Here is a 21,531-nt window from a genome sequence, read left to right as displayed (position 1 = left end):
TTAGAGGGAAAAGGTGGGTAGTAAAAATTTATCACATCTGTAAGGGAATCTTAAAAAAACCCACTGACTATCCTTTTGACTACTCTGGCCTTCCTGGTCTGTAAAAGTCTCAAAGCATGCTGTTTGGCTCTAGTCAGAATCTCATGCATTCCACATACAGGAGTTTTCTTTAAATAAATCACAGAAGACATGAGGTCCTGCTATTGAAGCACATGTCCAAAGCTGTCAAATGTGGCAGAGTTATGATAATCCCCTTAAAGCTATCTCTCTACAGTAACCAGTCTTCACATACTCTGACAGGCAACATTCCATCTATTCAGCAAGCTGCAGCGGCTCACAGGTGCTTGCTCAACATCTGTGGAATACTGCTGAAGTCCAAGTTAAGAGGCAGCCATCTGGAAGATCAGTAACGTGGACCTTATTCCCCCATTTCCTCGGACAGAACACAGAAGCACATGAGACTGCTCTAAGCAATTGATTTTTAAGATAAGCAAAGGATCATTATTAGTTTTCAGCAACATCTCCACCCTGAGTGAGAGAATTTTAGCAGTGTCTTTGTAAGACTCAGAATATAAAAATCTAAGTACCCACTGTATTCCCAGAAAATAAAATACCTGGTGCTAACATACTTACCATATCTATTTCTATAACAAATTAAAAAAATGATCAAATATATATATATATATTTAATAATTATATATATATATAAATATATTTAATCACACACACATATCTTGTTTGTTTGGTTTTTTGAGGTGTGTGTGTGTGTGTGTGTGTGTGTGTGTGTGTGTGTGTGTGTGTATGTGTGTGTAATAGCCTTGGCTGCCCTGGAACTAACTTTGTAGATCAGGCTGGCCTCAAACTCAGAGATCCTCTTGCCTCTGCCTCCTGAGTGCTAGGATAAAAGGCATGTGCTACCACCATCCAACAAAAATATATTTCTTTAGTGAAATTCTGTGGTCCAGTCTTTATAACTTTTTAATATCTGTCTGTGTGGGGTATGTGAGTCATGTGTACATGTGCCACAGTGTGTATGTGATCCCAGGGCCTGCCATGAACAGATACTTAAGAAGGCACATGGCAGGTCACAGTTCCCATGTCCTGGTAATTCATCAGAAGACTGCAAGGTGCTCAGTGCCCTGCCTGCGCAGGACTGGTTTCTGGATGTGCTGGGACGAGCTTTCTCAGCTTTGGTATTTCTGTCATAGAAGACAGGTTCTTCCACCCAGGGCTCATAATGAAGCTCCCATGGATACTATATGAGCAAATATTTTTAATGCCAAAATCCTTTCTCCCTACAGAAAAGAAAATTATGCATAGTATATTGCTTAATCTGTAATTTTATCAGAAGGAGAAAACTTTAAGTTTCATCTGCTACAGTTTTTTGTGCTCAATACAGCGACAGAAAAGAAATAACAAAACCTAATTCCCAATGAGAGATGTGTGACCAGACTAAGGCCATCGGTTCAGTGTGCGGCAGCACTCCACTTCTTCTTGTGAAGTCAGTTTAAAATATGACTCAAAAAATAGTTCAACTGCACTAAATGCTACTTTATGAGCTGGAGATTTATGCTTATAAAATACTTGAATGCCGTATTTAAACCCCAAAATTACCATACAAAACCCTCTCATTTGCTGAAATTGCCATGATCTGAAGTGTCATTTACTTAATGCTTCACAGATGTCTGATGCCAAGTTGTTAGTCAGATTGGAAAATACATTTTGTTAGGAAACAACATCTTCCCAACCATGTTTTCTTATATTTTACTGATGTGCATGGGGCAGTGCTGCTTGAAATGTGTCATCTATTTGCACCTCATGATCTGAAATGCTGCTCTCATTTTCTTTTTCCAAATCAAGTACTGGTTATCGTGACCACACAATTGCTTTTCATTTACAGACATCATCATTTCTGTAACTTCTCAGAGGAGGGTCATGAGCAACTTGGTCCTATTTGTAAATGGACTTTTCATCGCACTTTCTCTCTGACCTTTCCCCAAGAACCTTAGTCACCACTGGGCTGTGGGGAGACAATCTAACCCACTGTTAGGGTCTTCAGCACTTTCGGGACTGCCGTCCAGGGACGGGAAGGCACCAACTTTGCTGCTGTCACTCCTGTGGCTAGAGCACTGACTCACAGCTCTGGCCAGCACTAAGCGCATGCTACAGTAGGAGGTTAAGGACAAAATGAAACACACTACTGAGATGTTACTTTGTGGTAACATGAGTGTGCATAAAGGGGAGGTCGGGGTTTATAATTAATACTGGGAGCTTTTAAATGTCATGACTATTAATGTTCACTATGGACCAGTATGGTCAGCAATACTGTACTTCAGTAAACATGACTAAGAAACAAGAAACCGAAGTAGGAATAGTAAGAAAAAAGTAGCTGTTCTGATTAGAGGTTGTATGAATAATTCCATGGCTGTCTGTGTATGCACATGCTCTCAAATCGCCTAACATGATTGATTGTATAACAGTTGAACAGAGCAAAATCTTCAGGCTCCCCCAGGGCAGATGCTGTTTCTGTAACAATTCTAAGGATGCATCATATATTGAAGACATCGGTTTCTAGAGAACAGAGAGCATGTCACAGTCTAGGGTATCTGTAACACAGTTCCTCCCTCATACACCCATAAGTGAAGTTAAATGTGTACTCACAGAAACTTAGCTGTCGGCTTTCACAGAATTCTGCATATTGAGCTGAATCCATAGTTCGAGTCTGTCTTTCTGCTCTCTAGTGGACAAAAAAAAAAAAAAAATAATAATAACAAAAGCAAGTTTTTAAAGAAAATAGACTCTTAGCATTCATTCCCAGAGTAGAAACTTAGGCTTCATTTATTACGCTCCACACCTTAATCTAAGAAAGCAGTTATGGATGATGACAGACATGTACTATTTTGCATAACCATGACAAGCGTTTGGAGCTGAACTGGGGCTGGAGCCAGGCCTCCATGGTAGAGAGTGTACTGCTCTTCCAGAGGACCTCAGTTTGGTTCCCAGCACACACATCTGGTAGCTCACAACCACCTGTAACTCCAGCTACCAAGGATCTGAGGCACTCTTCTGGTCTCCATTGGCATTGTATTCATGCATACGCACTTGTATGTACACACACGCACACATACAATTGAAAATAAAAGACAGATTACGAAGTAAAAAATAGCAGTTGTAAGTGTCTTTCTTTTGGAAATAAAGCTTACAGTCATTTCTGCTCCTTTGTTATTGAAGCTAAAACTCAAGGACTTGATTACTTCGCCAATACACAGACCGTTTCTGTTTATCCCATCCTTTTAAAACAAAAGCAGACTGTGCATGGAGGACAGAGCAGACATCAAAACCATAGGGACCGCTCCTTGTCCGTCTGCTTTACAGTTGTGATGTGGCAATGCTAAACCAGGAGTCAAGGCCTGAAATCCATAGATCCCCCTCAGAACACATCGCCAGAGTTAACAAAGTCAATCTTCTCCATTACAAAGAAAATAAGGAGAAAGGTAAACATAACACAACTCCTTTAATCTGAGTCTCTGGATGATTCACAGCTTGGGCTGGCTGCATTCGTGGCTTTTTTGATTCAGTCCAGCAAATGTTTGCTCCTACACTGTCTCACAGAGGTAGCATAATTATACTTCACCCATGGTTTGGTGGCAAAGGCTACGACCGCTTCCGCTTCCTTGGTAAGGGGAGCAGGTTGGGATGAGGCAGCCTGGTGCTTCTTGGAAGGGACGTCTGACCAGTAAAGGGAAAAAATTCCCTGAGATTTACATTTTTTTCTGCAGTGGAAGGACTTTCTGCAAATGTTCTTTCTCATAGCTGTGGGTGTACTCAAGAATGATGTTTGTAATGGCCACATTACTTTTTTTTTTTCTTGTCTGATTTGAGCTGAATAATCAGTACCCAGGTTTGTTACCGGATGTCCTGTTCAGCACAGAAAAGACAGAAGAGGTGGAGTGAGGAAAAAGTGACACCTAGGGGTGGGCTTCCTCGAGAGCGTTGTTCTTCTTGACTCCTTCCTTCTTCCCCTCTTCTCTTCACCTCCTGACTTCCCGCCTCCTTCCTTCCTTTCTTTCCTTCCTTTCTCTCCAACTAAATAGCCTCACAAACATGTGAACACAAATCCAGACTTCTCTTGATTATCTACCTGCTTGGCTCAAGTGTCACTTCTGAGCATACACAAGCAAGTATTATACACAGGTAGTGTGTACACACACACACCCACACACCTACAGGTGATTTAGTTCCTCATATCTATCTATTTATTTGTGTACAGCCAACAGCTTTGGGTGTTGGTCCTCAGGCATCTCCCCTCTTTCGTTTTGGACAGCATCCCTGGGACCCTCCTCACTCACACAGTCCAGGCTGGCTTGCCCAGGAGCTTCCAGGCTTGCCTGTTGCTCTCCCCCACCCTCCCACCCTCTCCTTGCTGGAATCACTGGCACACGCTACTAGGCCCGGCGTTGTACTTGATTTGAACGAAGGTCCTCAGGCTTGGGTGGCAGCAGTCTACCAAACGAGCCACCCCCTAGCCTGGCCTCTTGTTTTAATGTGGCTGATATGACTCAATAACTACTTGCTTATGGAAAATCAAAAGCAAACTAGTGAGGGTGTTTAGGTTATGAACAAGGCCAGTGGGTTACTGATGTGTTCATTTAAGAAATCCCCGCCTGGTGGCGTACACCTTTAATCCCAGCACTGGGGAGACAGAGGAAGGCAGATCTCTGTGAGTTCGAGGCCAGCCTGGTGAACAGAGTGAGTTCTAGGACAGCCAGGGCTGTTACACAGGGAAACCCTGTCTCAAAAAAACAGAATCTCCACACTGACAACCCTGCATCATTCTTATGTATTTATGTAGATGTGTGCATGCGTGTTTGTATGATTATAGTGAGAACTTCTCAGGGGTGTGTGCGTGTGCGCACACGTGCCGCACGATTATAATGAGAACCTCTAGGTCTGAATATCTAGATCCTAGAAAAATACCTGACACATAGTAAATAAGCAATGAACCAATGCCACCATTTTATTCACCAGGGCAGGTAACACAGCCAGCTCTCAGTAGCTATGACTCCCACACTATGTGCTGCCCTGAAAGCAGCCACCACATTCCCCCAACACAGGACTAGACCGAAAGCACTTAGACAAAGACACACTGTCTTAAAGGAGCTCCTAATACCTTCCTTCTGCTGAGTTGGGCAATCAACATTTGGCTTCCTTAGTACACATGCTAAGATAGTTGGTGTGTCTGCAATTAGGAGTTTTAGCCTTTTAAAGTGAGGAGAACTTACCCTGAGAGAATAAGGTTGCCAGGGTGGCCAGCTTTAATTAAATGAAGTGTGTGGCAGTTGGGAGACTTTGTCCTGCAAAGCCTATCATCTGAGGGCATTTTAAAGAGACTTGCGACACGTGAAGGACTTTACGTTATACAGCTAGCCCTTCTGCTCTCCGGCACCCCGGACACCCTCGCCAGTGCCTCTTCCTTTTGGGCTGTTCCTCTCAGTTCTTTTCAGTTCCTTTAGCACAGAAGCAGCACCCTTTGATCTGAGCAGCACCAGGAAGCTGGCCCTAGGGCACTCACAGGAAGAAGCCATTTACCCTGTGCCTAGTACACAGGAAACACTCAGCGCAGGGTGGCTGATTGCAGTAAAGATTTATTGGCATGGTGTGTTAGAACTACTGGCAGCTTAAAGTGCATCCTTTTCAAGCCTCTTCATTTTAAAGATAAGGAAACTGAGGTTAGAAGAGATGCCATTTGCCTGAAGCCTGTGTATTTATATTACAAAAACTTATTCTAGACGATACTACATTTTTTAACTCTAATGTCCTTGTGGGATGATCTATGACCAGGAATTTTAAGAATTATGACCAAATTGTATGAATTCCAGTCAGAGTAAGAAGATTTGAAAATGAAGTTCTACTTAAAAGAATCAAGAGACTGTCTATATATTAAATAATCATGGCTCCTGTCTTCCGTGGTGCCCCAATTCCACTCCCTGCCGCTTCCCTTCGGACGCCAGTACATTCTACCGTGAACACTGACGGGCCTTTTCTAATGGGGTACCGAATACCTCCTGGGAAAAGAACTCCCCAGCTTTGTATAATGATGTGGCTTGATGGCAATGTCTTCTCTACCCAGAAAACACAACCTCTGAGATAAAAAGTGAAGTCAAGAGAGTCACAGCAGAGAGTCACAGCTGGAAGGGAGGTCAGGCTCCTAAGAGCCAGCCCAGGCTCACAGGTGTCCCAGAAAGGGGCCTGTGTGCACTGTGAGAACCATGGCCGGAAGTGTGCTCCCTTCATGTTCTGGCTTCTTCTGAACCAAACGCCAAACTGCAAGCTTAATTTGAAAAGTGTCTCTCTAAAAGGGAGTTCTCAAGTTTAACTGATTATTCAATATGATCATGAAAGTAGAATTTAAAAAAAGCCTGTTTTGCCTGGGTATGCTCCCACATACCTGTGATCCCAGTGCTTGTGAGGCTGAGGCAGGAGGATCACAAATTTGAGTAGTGTAAGATCCTTCTCTCAAAAAACTAAGTAAGCAACTACCCAGTCCTCACCAGAGCAAAGCAAACCAAACCTTCATGTTTTTAGAATATTAGAGGCACAAATCCCCGAAGTGAGCATCGATGAACAATGGTCGCTGGCTCGGATTACCATTTCTCCACATGGGCATGCTCATGTTACACAATGCTCTTTTTAGCTCAGATAGCCACAAGAGCACAAGGCCATCTGCAGATGACTCAAGCTCTGTATCCTCAAGGCCAGTTCCACAAATGGCCCAGTTTCCTTGGGTATCAAACAACATTCAGATCTCCAGCATTCAGAAAAATGTACACCATACTTTTCCTCCAATTAAAGCTTGTGGTATTATTATATAACAAAATAAGAGCCTATTTGGAAAGCACTGTTTTTCAAGTTACTATTGCTAGAGTCTTCTAAGCATTTGATTTTACACACACACACACACACACACACACACACACACACACACACAGATATAATGTATGTATATGGTAATAGGGAATGGTTATGTCAGTAGCTACCCATTTCACTACCAAGAAGTTACAGCCCATCCTGTTTATCGTATGCTAGATGGGGTCATTTTCTGGATCCTACCTAAGTGCAAAGAGGAAAGCAAGTATCTGCATCCCAGCGGTACTATGTAGAACTTGGTTGTGGTTTTGTTCCCCCAGTATCTTGAACATCACGGATCCTCAGTACTTCAGGCCAGGTTGCCTTTGAAGAGCACCTTTAGCAGCAACAGTCGCTGCTTGCCACAGCCTAAGCATCTGGGTGACTTATGTGGCACACAGCTCTATTCATGTTCTCCATGTGTTTTCACCAAAGCATGCTCAAAGGTTACAGAAGCTATGTGCTGTCAGATCTCCTGGAAGCTTCTCAACACACATGACATCTATTTTTCTTGAATAACTCAGAATCACAGAACATAACTTTCAAACCCAAATAAAAGTTTATCTGTTGTTTCTTTCTCAAAAACATACATTTTTAAAAAACTCTTATTTTGATTACTCTTAGAACCTTCACAACTGAAAGTGAAGCCCCTTCTGGATGGAAAAGTATCATCTTCATGGTAATGCCCCCTACACTGGATCAGAACCAGAAGACGAACTTGAAAACCCCAACTGGAGTGGCTGGTGGTAGTACTGAACGCGACAACACATGGGACAATCTGGGTGTCAGTCTGTGTGTTCACTCTACGTGTGCAGAAGGACACAGCAGTAAGCATGCCCAATACTGAAGAAACGCCTCCTACACCAGTTTGTAAGGTAATGTCTGACAGGCAGGCATGTTTGTCTCAGGAGCTGCAGAGAAACCTCAGAACACACACGCACACACACACACATTCTGCCTGCTGCATCAGTCTGTAATTGAGTAGGTTACCTACCACATCAAGCGAGACTCCCTTAGACACATGGTAAGAGTTCCCCTTTCACTTCACAGAACACTCATCTTTTTGCACTAGGTGGCTGATTCTATCCACAGGTCTTTCCTCTCACAGCCTATTCTGGGAACAACTACTTTATAGAAAAACAAAACAAAACAAAAAAAGGCCCTGGTTTATGGAAAGACCCTCCTTCATCCATAGACTCTGTTCACAGCTCTGCCTCGTAAACTAAAACAAGTACCCAGCGGACACCATATCAATTCAAGTTCAAATGGCTACCCACCACCCCTCCCAATACAGACCTGCTCCGGCCCCAGGCCATCCTACCTAGGCACACACTGTTCTTGAATTAGAACCAGAAAAAAAGTTTTCTTTTTGTTGTTTGTTTGTTTATATTGTTTTGAATCAGTGTCTCCCATGTAGATAATGCTAACCTAGAACATCTGTCTGTGCCTCTAAGGTGCAGGGATTACAGTTATGTCCTGCCATATCCAGAAATAAAAGTAATTAAACAAAAATAACGTAAATAAATAGATAAAATAAATGAATAAAAACAAGATTTTTAGAAGAAAATCTTTCCTTTTGAGCTAATTTTGCTTGACTTACAGAAGTCATAAGACACACACACACACACACACACACACTTATGGTAACACTTAGGGAAACAATTCATATTTTTGAAAGACATAGTCCTGAACCAGAGGTTGACTCACTCGAGCCACAGTTTTCACAGCCTAATAAACTACAGCGTACTTCCTATTTCATGACCTGTTTAAAACAACAAAAACAACAATGTGATCTAGTGATTAATTTTTTTCACCCAGAATGGCTTTTATAATATAGCAATTTGATGTGTAAAAGGCTTTAAGAAGGAGTTAGAGCACCTTATAAAGGTTCCTGAAGGAACGGCTGTGGACTCCAGGGCTTCCAGAAGGAAGGCTTCTAGAAGGACTTCTGTATGGCACATGAGTGATTCCATACAGAGCACCCACCACCGACTGAGAAAACACACAAGAGTGTCCGTTACATTAGTCACAGCAGCAGAGCTGCTTCAGTGGGATTTTCTTTTTCCATTTCAGTCTATACCTTTGGACCAAAAACCATTAATTCATGTGACTAAAGGAATTTTTATCTTTTCTGTGTATTTTTAGATATGAAGAATGGTCATAAATTAGTTTCATAATGAAAAACACAGTCTTAAAAATTAAAAGGATATATTTGAAATGTCTGTTTAAGGTTTTTCATTTGAATTTATTAGGCTAGTAGCAGGAAAAAATTAAATACGAAGTAAAATAATTTTTTGGGGGATAAAATGTCCTCTCTAATGAGAGGTTATTGTTAAAAAACAAACAAACAAACAAACAACAACTTAAGTCCACCCATACTTGGTCCTAAATCCATGTTTAGTGTTAGTATTAATTTTTATTACTGCTCCTAAAGTTGTAACATGATGTGGAATACTCAAGTTGACAAAAAAAAATTGTTCATATGTTTGTCTAACCCAGCTCTCTAAAGAAATGACAGGAGAGCGGTCCCTTTTCTGAACGAGGACACTGTAACATCTATTTGTGTTTTTTCTTTTTTCAGGTGGGGTGTGTGTGTGTTTATCAAAAAGATGACTCCTGGCTAAGTTATGGGAGAGGTCTTTTCTGGTAATACTCCCGAAGGCTCTCAGAGGTTTCCAGACTACCGCATGGGCTGTCATGGCTAGCTCTGGGGAGGCAAACATGCAAGGAACATTCTTAGGTATTTTGGTCTCCGTAGGGAAAACATTAGCTTGCTGCTGGACGTGTACATATAGACGACTGCATGGAACCCGGCTCAGGCCGCCTTGTTAAGCGGTGTTGCTCTTTCCAGGCTGGGTTGATAGAGAACAGATTCTCCCCCAGAACAGTGTGCACACCCCGGTGAGTTGGGCATTCCCGCTGTAGTCGGAAAGGCTGATACTTTCAAACCTTAGGAGGAGGAGGCAGCGTCAGCTCAGCACGGTTCCAGCACACTCCTCACTAAAAAAGGGGGCTGTCACACAACCTAGCAGTAAATCTGAATTACATGCTTTAAACACTCAAAAAGAAGGCCAGGCACGATGGCTCATAAATGTGAGGCCAGCCTGGGCTCTACAGTGAGTTTCATGCCAACCTGGTCTACAGAATAAGACCCTGTCTCACAAAACAAAACACACACATAATGCAACACACAAATAATAACAACAAAAACAAAGCAAACTCCCAAAGCCAAAAAAGAAAACATCTTCCAGCCCTTTCCCCACCTCATGATCAAAAAGAGAGAAACTATAAACAGAGTACTAACAACGTCTATTACATTAAGAGCCACTGAAGAAATGAAGTCTTCAGCATGGGCACCCTTCTCCGGACAATGTCTTACAGAGGAGATAAAGGTGAACCAAGTTCAACTGTTCATTCACCCATGGGAACACTCTCAGCAGTTCCGAGCTACACTTTCTCTCCTCACCATCAGCTGAGCTGTTGACATGAGTCAGAGATGCGCGAACTGAGCCAGCTGTGGGCACGAGTCAGCACAAAACAAAAGGGGAAAATGATTTTCTGAAACGTCAGACTTAGTCACAGAAACTAAGAGAAAACGACAGTTTTCACCAAACATGACTACCGTGAGAACAGAGCAGTAAGCACAAGAATCAAAAGTACTTTTGTGTCAAATTCAATACAGAAACATTCTCAAATATTTAAGAGGAAAAGCACAAATCTTCATATGATCAGAAAAATCAGTACTTTTAATACTACTTTTAAACACTTATCTTAAATCTACTTATATATTTCAAAACACTTGTGTGTGTGTGTGTGTGTATGTGTTCCTGTATGTGCACATACGTGCACATAAGTGTGTAGAGGTTCAGGGAGATAACCTTTAGTGTTTCTTCCTCAGACACTATCTACCATTTTCTTTTCTTCTTCCAGACAGGGAGCTCACCGACAAGGAGAGGCTGACAGAAAGCCCCAGGGATTCTCCCATCTTCGCCCTCTCAGCACTGGGAATAAAAAACACCCCTCTTTTTATGTGGGCTCTGGGGATAAAACTTAGGTGCTCCTGTTTGCAAGGCAGGAACATTGCCAATTAAGCTGTCTCCTCAGATCCCAGGACAGCTGTCAGAATGCAAGAGTCAGGCTTGGATAACCGGGAGCGGAAAGCCTTTGGATGAGTCTTCCAGGACGGGTGTTCTGAAGAAGCCCTGGCTGGCTTTAGAGCCATTCTAGGTCTTTCCAGAAGCCCGAGCACAATGATGGCCGCTGAGGCTTCAAAGAATGTAGAACAGCAAAATCCTCTGGAATCATAAATGCAAAACCTGTAATTATGGTTATTTAACAAAATGGGTTCTGTTAAGATATCTGATGATGAAATCCCCATTCTCTTAGATGTCCGTGCCCAAATTTTATTCTACTTTTACTTCTGAGTAAATGTATTATAACTGTTATTTGATTAAATGTCAGTGGCCATTAGGCCCAGCTCTTAGGTAAGAGGGCTTAACCACGGCATGCCCAGAGGGTGTGGAATGGATTACAGAGAGACATGAAGAAAGGAGGATTGTTTTAGTAACTTGGCAACAGTGAGCCAACATTTCACCTTAAATAAAGTAACCACAAAAGCTTTAAAGAAACAAGAACAACTCTGGCAGGAAAGGAAAAGGTGATCAGAGGTGGGAAGAGGGGCAAAGTCAAATGAGAAGGGTCACAGCACACAGAACAGCAGCTGAGTTTGATTCAATGTCATGTCCACCCTCTCCATGACTGCGCCAGCGAGGACGGTCAGCCATTATCATTTCTCCTCCACACTCGAGAGCACTCCTCTCTCCTCTCTCTGGCTTTCAATACAAAACCATTTGAAATAATTTTAGATTTATAGAAAAATTATAAAAAATAGTCTAGAATTCTTACACACTTCTCACCCAGCACCACTACCCCAAATATGCTGTATTAGTTACTTTTCTATTGCTGTGATAAAAACATCGTAACCAAGAGCTAATTAAGGAAGGAACAGTTTATTTTGGCCCGGGGGCTAGAGTCCATAACAGTGGGAAGGGCAGGGCGGGCTGGCGGGAGAAGGGGCTGGCTGCATCTCCTTTGCACAAAGGAGGCAGAGAGCAAGAACTGGAAAAGAGGCAAGGCTAACTGCAAAGCCCGCCCCTAGTGATGGACTTCCTCCAGCAAGGCTCCGCCTCCTAAAGGTTCTGACCTTTCTAACCAGTGTCACTAATGGGAGATAAGTGTTCAAATACCCGAGTCTATGGGGCGTATTTCTCTTCAACCACCACACACCTTAGCTGCCCTTCTAAGGTACGCAGGGTAAAATATGTTTAGTGCTTACATGAGAGTTTCTTTTTATCAAGACATATTACTAGAAAGCATTAATTCCCACTGCATAACCAGTGATCAGGCTACTTACTAGGCTACCAGCTCTTAGAATATTCCTTGTTCAGCTAAGATATTCTCTATCTGATCAACCAAAATCACCCAGAACCCATGGAAATTGATATTCCCTGTTGCAACTGTTGAGGCTTAAAAGACTTGCAACAATCGTAGACAATCACATCTGAAATTTTCTTTAGTGGCCCTAATAAGAAACTGGGTTCTATTTTTGCAGAATGGGAAACTCTCAAATCTGAGCAACATGTAGTTTTAATAAGACCTAGAAATGTAATATAAATGAGCATATAGTTTAATAAAAGATGGAGAATTGCTGTGTGACTCTCTCTACACCGCCCCCCCCCCCAGAGTCATGTACTAAAACTACAGATTACACTTTCTGAGTAATTTTCTGAAGGGAAGGTAAAACTGTTAGGTACTGGAGTAACTTGATGTCACACTGTAGGTTGTCTTTTGGGTCCGGCACTCTGAAATGAGGACCATCTACTGATTCACACCAGGCACCCACACGCAGTGAAGTGAGCATGCCCTATCACTTTGCATACTCTGCTTTGCATAGTGTTCTCTAGAGGAGGTAGAAAAAAATGTAGCCCAGATGGTACTTATTTTCTCTAGCACAGATTTTAATTTCACAAGTAGCAGGGTGGATATTTTGATTAACAAAAAAAAAAAAAACAAAAAAAAAACAATAAAAAAGACCTAAAATCAAATCCTTTCCTCTCTTTTCTTCCGGAACTTAAGAGGCAGGAAACTCAGTAATAAATACTGAACGATTTCTTCAACCTTTTGATGTCACTGCGTCTTCAGAAACAAAACTTCTCAAATTAACATCTCTCAGGCAGAGACACATTAAGACATTAACACTTGTCCTGTGGTTATGATTATTCTTTGAAAATCAGAGCCCACGACAAAGTATTCCTTCAGCATAAAAACAGACTTAATTTGTCAATTATCTGAGAAAGCATTACCTAAATGGGGATGTGGTGGGGAATCAATGTCCTGGGTAAAGGATGATGTGGGGCTTGGGAATGGGCAGTGAGAGAAGATGTGGAAAGCTCCAGGGGGTTGCCATGGGCCCTGTTTACAGCTTCTTCCACACAGCAGGCATGATGACATTGCATGGCAGCTAAGAAGTATCTGCTCCTGGATGTCAGCACAGAAAAGCATGTTTCACAACTCGACACCCCATGAGTTCATGTCCCTGAATCAATTAGAAATGGACAGTATGAGACACCCTTGTGTCAGGCAACATGGAGTTTAATCACTGTTAGGCATTTGGGAACCATTTACCTTCTCCAACTGCACATTTTTTTTTATTTAAAATTAGACTGTCTACCTTAAATTATGACTTATATTCCAGTAGTAGGTATATTCTTAACTTACCAAGATAGGGTTTTAATAGTTGAGAGCATTAAGAAAACAACCTATGTTTAATCTAACGCCAAATTAAAGTTGTTTAGAGAGAAGTTCATCTTTCCTCACATAAAAGAACATTTGTGATAACCTTCAGACTTGACATAATGCTGAAGTCACCAGGGCCTCAGTCTCCTTCAGCGCCAGCTTTGACATTTCAGGCTGTGGCCTTGTCTTGGTGATTCACGGCGGCTTCCCAGTCTCCACATGCACTCCTCATCTTTATGGAGTATTTATACTAACTCTGCACTGGTCATGACCAAACTCAGCTGGAGGTAGAAGAGAAACGCGGCAGCTTGTCTGTATGGTGCAACATCCAGCTACCAGTTAGGGGTTGGAATCCAGGAAGAAGAACATGGATCCTAGGCGGCAGGCAGCTGTGTCTGCCATGGTGTGTGACTGAGGAACAGATTCATTAATTTTATGTCCCAACTCGCTGATTTCCAGAACTAATTTCTGCATAAAGACCTGTAGTGTGTCTCAAATGAAAACACTGCTCTTCAATGTTTTAAAAATGTAAGTTTACGTATTTTTAAAGTTTGTGCAGTCTTCTCAGGAGACGAGGAAAGGGCCACAGTGGACAGTGGCATCAACACTGTCCTGACTGTAGAAGGCTGAGAAGCAGGAGTGAAGGCCCAGACATACTTGTGTTTAAGGGACAACTCAAGGAAGCTGAGTGACCCAGGAAGGAACTGGAGAAACTTCAAGACTCTGCCCCTTTTCACTTACGCACATTAGCATGAATGCCACCTGGAAGGAGGAACTATTGCCCCTGACCTAGTCTATTCTAGCCCTTTACCAGACAGAAGCCTAGACAAAGCTGAAGGAAGCCCATCAACTCCAATTTCATCAAAGGGATTTTATTTTGAGGAGAAGTCTATAAAGAAAAAGCATATATGATGGCACTCAAGACACACCTGCAGAGGACGAGACAGTCTTACACGGAGCGAACACAACTCCAGCCCAATCTACACATATTTTAAATGAACTCAGAATGTGGTGTAATTTCACCAATAAGAAGCTTAACAAATGACAACTCTCACAGGTACCTAAGCACTTGGCCACGCTGGCTTAGACATCGTTATATAGATGCCATCTGTGCTGAGCGGTGTCACTGAATTGTAACCACAATTGAATGCTTGCAGTGTTCTGTGCCATTAGAGAGAACAGAGTGAGTTACACGAGAAAGCCAAAGCCCTTCTGTAGGTTTTGTCTGACAGAGAATGCTTAGGTAAGTTACCTCCCGAGGCACCTGTGCACAAGGTCTCTCTTCCTCAGCACAGCTTTAACACTCCACGGTTCTGTCTGCATCCCACATCTCAGTCTGAGAGCCTTAGGGTCATTCATGGTTATGGGTCCCAAGATTGAGATGTAAAAGATCACTCATTTCCACACTGGAAATTAGCCTCAGTTTATTTCTACCCATTCTTTGTATAGAAAGAATTGCAATTTCAATGCAATTATTAGACTCCTCAAGATTTATTTATTTTTGTTATATGTGTATGGGTGTTTTGCCCAAAAGAACGCACGTATGTAGGCATATATGTATGTATGTATGTGTGCACACCACATGTATGTAGTGCCTACTGAGGCCAGAAGAGAGCAATGAATCACCTGGAGGTGAGAATTGCAGATGGTTGTGAGGCACAGTTTGGGAGTTGGGACCTGAGCCTGGATCTCTGCAAGAGCAGTAAGTGCTCTTAAGTGCTGAGGTATCTCTCTAGCCACGCCCCCATCAGATTCCTAAAATCTAGGAACTACCCATTTCCAAAGTGTGATGTGAACGACCTCTCTCTGTATGACACAGGTATGTGCTGTATCACTTTCTGTACTAGTTTTCCTGTCTCTGAACTCTACCTCAGCAGTCACGTTTCTTTTGTTCCTCCAAGTTCAAGAGGTCTGTAACATCTGTAATGCAAGAGAGACTGTGACATTAATCTGCATTTTCAGGGCTGGAGAGAATCTCAGTGGTTAAAAGCACTGGCTATTCTTCCAGAGGACCTGGGTTTGATTCCTTGTATCCATATAACATCTCACAAGTGTCTATAACTCCAGCCCCAGGGGATCTGATGCTCTCTTATGGCCCCCACAGGGTGTACAACATACACATAAAAATAAATAAACAATTAAAAACAGAATCTGTATTTTCATAATAGAAAGAGAAAGGAGAGAATTCAGGTAGCATTGTAAGTGGGGAATTTAACAGAGCAGAGTCACTAACATTCTGGTTTTGCAAAGCTCCTTCTCCACATGGTCCTGCTAGAGTGAATCTGGTCCAGTGTGAGAAATATGGAAGTTCTACCAGTGATCTACGGGAAGGTATACGCTACCTCGTGAATCACACAGAAGTCAAATCATGCATCTGCCTCTTTAAAAGTCACACTGAAACTTTTTTTTTTTTTTTTTTTTTTTTTTTAGCAAATAGTTGCTTTTGAGAAAAGTACATCTAGATGTTAGTATTCAATCAGACATCAACGTGAAAAAAGCGTAAAAAAAGCTTGAGATGGATGTCTGTGTCACCTAAGCATGGATGAGCAGAAGAAAAGGAGAACGCCCACAATCAATGATGTCAGATATTTGTAAAGCCTCCCGCCTTTCTTCACAGCAGTGTGTGCTGAGTGACGAGGTGAAGGGAGATCACACAGTATGAGAAGAGACTTCGGCTTCCTGATACTATAAACGTTGGGGTGCGACTTCAAGTATGTGGCATTTCAGCAGACAAGACTGAAACTCCTGTTAGAAGCTTAACGGGCATTTTCTGATGGTAATAAAGGCATGGTACTATGGCATGGTGACACACCCTCATATTATCTTGTTAGAAGCATATCCTATTCCACTAGCTGAAGAAAAAAAAAGAAAGATAAATAAAACAAAATAATAAACAGCCCCCACTGGATTCCTCTTCAAAATAAAGCAGATCTGGTATGCCTTTGACGCTTTAGAAAACACACTCGTAGGAAAATGAAATATTTAAGCTGGCAAATGAGAATGGATTTGAGGGTTCAGTATCTTGGCTAACAGGAAAATTAAATTCAAGTCTGCAGAGAAACCAATACAGTATTTAAATATTTGCTAGAGTAGCACAGTATTTAATACATTTAAAGAAACATTTTTCTTGAAATGTGGTATAGTTCTTGTAAAGAATATTTTTTCCCCAGGAGAAAGAACTTGATGGAAACACATTTCACTTTCTTCATATTCTGTGGACCTCAGTGGGAGTTTATACTTATGTTCACAAGTCATGTTCCTTTAAGTCTAAGATAGCTATATCCCACCCCTTGTAACTTTTTAAAGTAAATTACATTTATAATAGCAAAGCCATTATTGAAGTAAAGCACCTAGAGTTGCAACATCAATACTGTGTGTGTGTGTGTGTGTGTGTGTGTGTGTGTGTGTGTGCAGGCTTGAGTACTATATGTGGTGAACAGAAGAGGGATCTGGTACAGTATGCAGCTCAGTCACTGTCTCCCTCGCTGTCTCTGCCCATGCAAGCTTATCCTGCTGAGGTCACAGCCCCTGAGGTCACAGAGGTCCAGCATGACCTTGCCTTCTAGCCACAATGCCAGGTCAAACAGTGGCCACTTGCTGAGATTTGAGACTGAAAATGCAGAGGTAGCCTGCGTCTCTCAAGGTGGTGACACTAACCATGTGAACTGCTTGTGGTATGTTATCTAGCCTCCAGGTAAAACAACAAAAACATACAGCTCACTAGGGTAAACAACATGAAGCCAACAGAGAGCAAAGTGTCAACACATTTATTTCCTTGATGTTTCAGACCCCAAGGCTCAGCACCTCCATTTCCATCTTTAGGGTGCATAGAAGCCACAAATCTCCCAACATGAGAATTAAGAATTAAGAACTATTCTGAACAACGTACCAAATAATGCATCTCCTAGAGACAGGAGAATACTTAATTGAAGCTTACCCATGGTGCTTATGCTTGCACAGTCTGTGTACCAGTCACAAAGGTAATGTCTATCAACATTATCTACATCAGTATCCTGAAAAACATGATGTATTTTACATATGTAACGAATATTGTATTACTTTGTGGTAGTACAACTGACATATATCTTTTAATTAGCACACAATAACTGCCATCTGGACACTGTCAGAACCCTGAATATAAATTATACAAACACTTAAATATAATGGCCAAGTTCTTTACTCAGGAGGAAATCTGATCTTTTTAAATAACCTTATAAGCATATCAGCTAGAAGCGCCAGATTTTACTTAATAAAATCATCTCTAATTCCAGATGTGTTCTATTTCTGAATAAAATAAGCTTGATAATAGATTTTAGAGTGGGCATGCAGTTATATCTCTTTGAAGATCTATGATCAGAAAGATTTAAAAATTATAATACAGAATCCTCTGGTTCAGAAATGCATTGTATCCTAAATGTTTATTCAAGTCAGGATGTATCTTCCCATACACTGCCTTAAATGGTGGGTAGACTTCTACCTAATCCATAAAAAGCTATTCAGCCTAGATGCACTCAGATTGTACCTAGTGTATATAGGCATGGGAAAGACCAGAATTAATTAATTAAGAAAATTTTGGTGCTGGAGAGATAGCTCAGTTTAAGTGTCCCCAAAACAATCACAGGGACCCACGTTCCAATCTCTGAACACATAGAAAATCAGCACTCTTCCTGAGGTGCACATGGCTATAATCCCATTGCTGGGGTGGGGAAGGGTAAAAGTGAGACCTAGTCAGATACATGTAGTTCATGCATTAGACAGTCTAAATTAGTAGTTCTCAACATGTGGGCCAGGACCCCTTCAGGGGCCACATATCAGATATCCTGCATATCACACATTTACACTAGTATTCATAACACTAGCAGAATTATAATTATGAAGTAGCAACAAAATAATTTTATGGTTGGGGGGGTCACCACAACATGAGGAATTATTTTAAAGGGTCACGGCATTAGGAAGGGTGTGAACCACTGCTCTAAATAAGCTTCAGGTTTAGTGAGAGATCGTATCTCAAAAATGTAAGGTGGTGAGTAACTAAGGAAGGGAGACAAGGGATGTCAGCTTTTCACCTTCAACGCATGTGCACACCCATGCATGCACAAGTGGTAGTGGTATACACACCCATACACAGGAAACACAGAGGAGGGAGGGAGGAAGAGAGGGAGGGAGGGAGGGAGGGAGGGAGGGAGGGAGGGAGGGAGGGAGAGAATGAGAGAGAGAGAAATTTGTCATCTTTTGACAAGGACTAGTATTAGGCAAATTTTCTGAAAACATTGAGTTTGTCCTTGACATAGTTTCATTATTGTTGAAAGCTTTTCAATTCCCTGGTACCTATCTCTGGAATTTTCTCTGTCCCACACTGTACAAGACAACATGAAACCTAATGTTCCTTACTAGTTAAATTTCTTCAAGATGCAAAACCACTTGGTACTTCCTGTCACCAAAATTCTTTACAAAATGCCTCAGCTAATGAGTAAGAGGTAAGACATCCAAATTCATGCGAATACATAAAGTAGCAAGTAACCTTGGTCTTTCGTGTATTTTGAAAATATCTGAAGAAGATAACGTCTTTTCAACTATGGTTTTTAAGAGCTGAGGACTCGCGATAGTGAGGTTTTACATTTGTAAGCCAAATATGACAAATCTACTACCACAATGTGGTTTTCTTCAGAAATTAAAGGAAATGACAAAAGAAAGTAAAATAAAGGGCAAATGTCTATGAGGTTCAAGATGAGAGAGACCCACAAATGTATGTGTCTTAGATTTAACTGATGAGAGTCTGCATTCAATATACTTGATAAAAATATACTTGATAAAAGTGAATTAAACAACTGAAATACCTAAAAAAGGAAGGAATAAAACAGCCAGTTACATGCAAATTGTGTAGCTCTGCATGTAAAATATTCTACATAAATTAGTACAAAGGGCAATTTAAAAGGTCAATTATAAAACACTTCCGTCCTTGTAAACAAAAACAGAAACACTGCATAAATCTCCAGGCTGTTAGAAGCTGTAGAGGCAGCCCTGAGCTCTGAGAAAGTTTCGCTGTCCGAAGAACAGTATGTTTTATCTTACAAACTCCTTGTAACTTCCTCAGTATTTAGAACTGCAATTTCTGAATAAAGAGTACATGAGGAGGGTGGGTCTTCTTAGTGTATCATATGTATTTCCAGGCAGCTTTTTCAACTTGAGTTTCCATTATTCTAAGGAATTTTCTATTTCTACAAACCATGTAAACTAGATCATTCTTGGTGCAATTTAAACAAAACAGATTTTCTAGTTTAAATAAAGTATGACTCTCTTCCTCCAGATTTGATTTGGTTTTGGGGAGGTAAAATGGGAAGATAAATTTTCTTACACATGTCTCTTGTCCCCCAGAGACCATACTGCATTAAACCACCCAGTTGGCCTTTAGGCTTCATATGTAAAAGTACCCAAATATCAAATAAGTGAATAAAATGATCTATAATACTATAAGACAACAATAGAAGAATTTTAAAGATTTGATGAGTTTGAGCTGAGGGCTATCTCAAACAAAGCAAACACAGGCCACAAAGATATCATCACTTTCAAATTATATTACACATATATGAGATCACAAATATTACTCTTCCTGTGCCTGGCTTCTTTCATTTAGCATGATATCTTCTAGGGCCATCATGCACTGGCTGAATTTCTTCCTCTTCCAATGATTGGATATTCTGTCTTTCTGTCTGTCTTTCTCACACCCCCCCTCCACTTCCTTCCCTTTTTCTTGTTTTCTTAGTCAGAGTCTTACTATGTAGCCCAGGCTGTCTTTGGAACTTCAGATCCTCCTGGGTAATGGGACTACAGGCATTACTGAGTCCAGCAATATCACAATTTCTTTGTTTACTGGTCTGTTAAATGACAGGTTGTTTCTGTATGGTAGCTACTGTGAATCACTGCAATAAACACTGGGATAAAGTTAGAAAAGGCTTTCTAGTGTTTCTGTGGGAAATTCTGGAGTTCTGCTAGCTGTGGTACTAAATCTGAATTTTACCTTAGGTGGCAGAGACAGCTAACAATGCTACTTCTTTCCATCTAAGAACACAGGCCATCTTTCCAGATATTTGTGTTCTCAGTTTTATTCAACCAATGGTGTGTGGATTTCAGTGTGTAGAGGCTTTTGTAAATGTCTGTTATCCTGGCTGCCTGTTCAGATGGGTAGATAAAGGGAACTGCAGAGTTATTCTCTAGGAAAAGGGGGCAATGTGAGTTCTCAGAGCCACTCCAGTGGCCAGGTCCCTCCCCTGAGAACCTTTCACAGCCAGGTTCCACCCACAGAACACTCTAACTTCCCTAACCTCTGGACCCTGTTTCCACCCTGCACAGGAGTGGCTAGGCCCCTCCCCCTAGGACCTCTAACTACCAGGTTTCACTCACAGAATACTCACATCCCTATCTGCTAGACCCTGTCCCCACCTTACAGAGCTAAAAGTCCAATCTCTGGACATGAAATCCCACCGATCTCCACCCTGAAAAGTTCCACCTCCTTCCCAAGAAGCTCTATACAAGCCTTCTATCCTGTTCAGTTCTCTGCTGTTTCTCACCCTAGCAGAGGCAGCCACCCTCCTGGTTTTTTCCATCCCAATAAATCTCTTGTGTGAGGTTTGTTGTGTGGTGTGACTGTGTATTCCATGGCTCCCAGCTGCCAGGATACCTTTCCATCTGAGCTGCAATGCTCACAGGCAATCCTGCTTCCCCGTCCCTCTCATTATCCTCCAATTGTCTTTTTCTGCATGGCTCGGAGAGGTTCTACAGATGAGAGACACTTGTGTACGGCATGCATCTTGGTAAAGACCTATGTTCAAT

At 41.6% G+C, this 21,531-nt stretch overlaps 1 protein-coding gene across 5 annotated transcripts in view; it reads right to left on the bottom strand.

Moving 5' to 3' along the window:
• Supt3h (SPT3 homolog, SAGA and STAGA complex component) overlaps window positions 1–21,531 on the bottom strand; it is a 349,478-nt gene that overhangs the window by 78,473 nt on the left and 249,474 nt on the right. For all 5 annotated transcript variants that reach the window (XM_028890682.2, XM_037200133.1, XM_037200134.1 and 2 more), the window contains exon 7: window positions 2,662–2,737. In XM_028890682.2, the coding sequence (XP_028746515.1) occupies window positions 2,662–2,737 (76 nt within the window). The remainder of the gene's footprint in view (window positions 1–2,661; window positions 2,738–21,531) is intronic.

This window comes from Peromyscus leucopus, chromosome 16_21 (assembly GCF_004664715.2).
Source record: "Peromyscus leucopus breed LL Stock chromosome 16_21, UCI_PerLeu_2.1, whole genome shotgun sequence".
Taxonomy (NCBI): domain Eukaryota; kingdom Metazoa; phylum Chordata; class Mammalia; order Rodentia; family Cricetidae; genus Peromyscus; species Peromyscus leucopus.
Note: the sequence above shows the minus strand (reverse complement) of the source record. Positions and strands in the feature narration are given on the sequence as shown.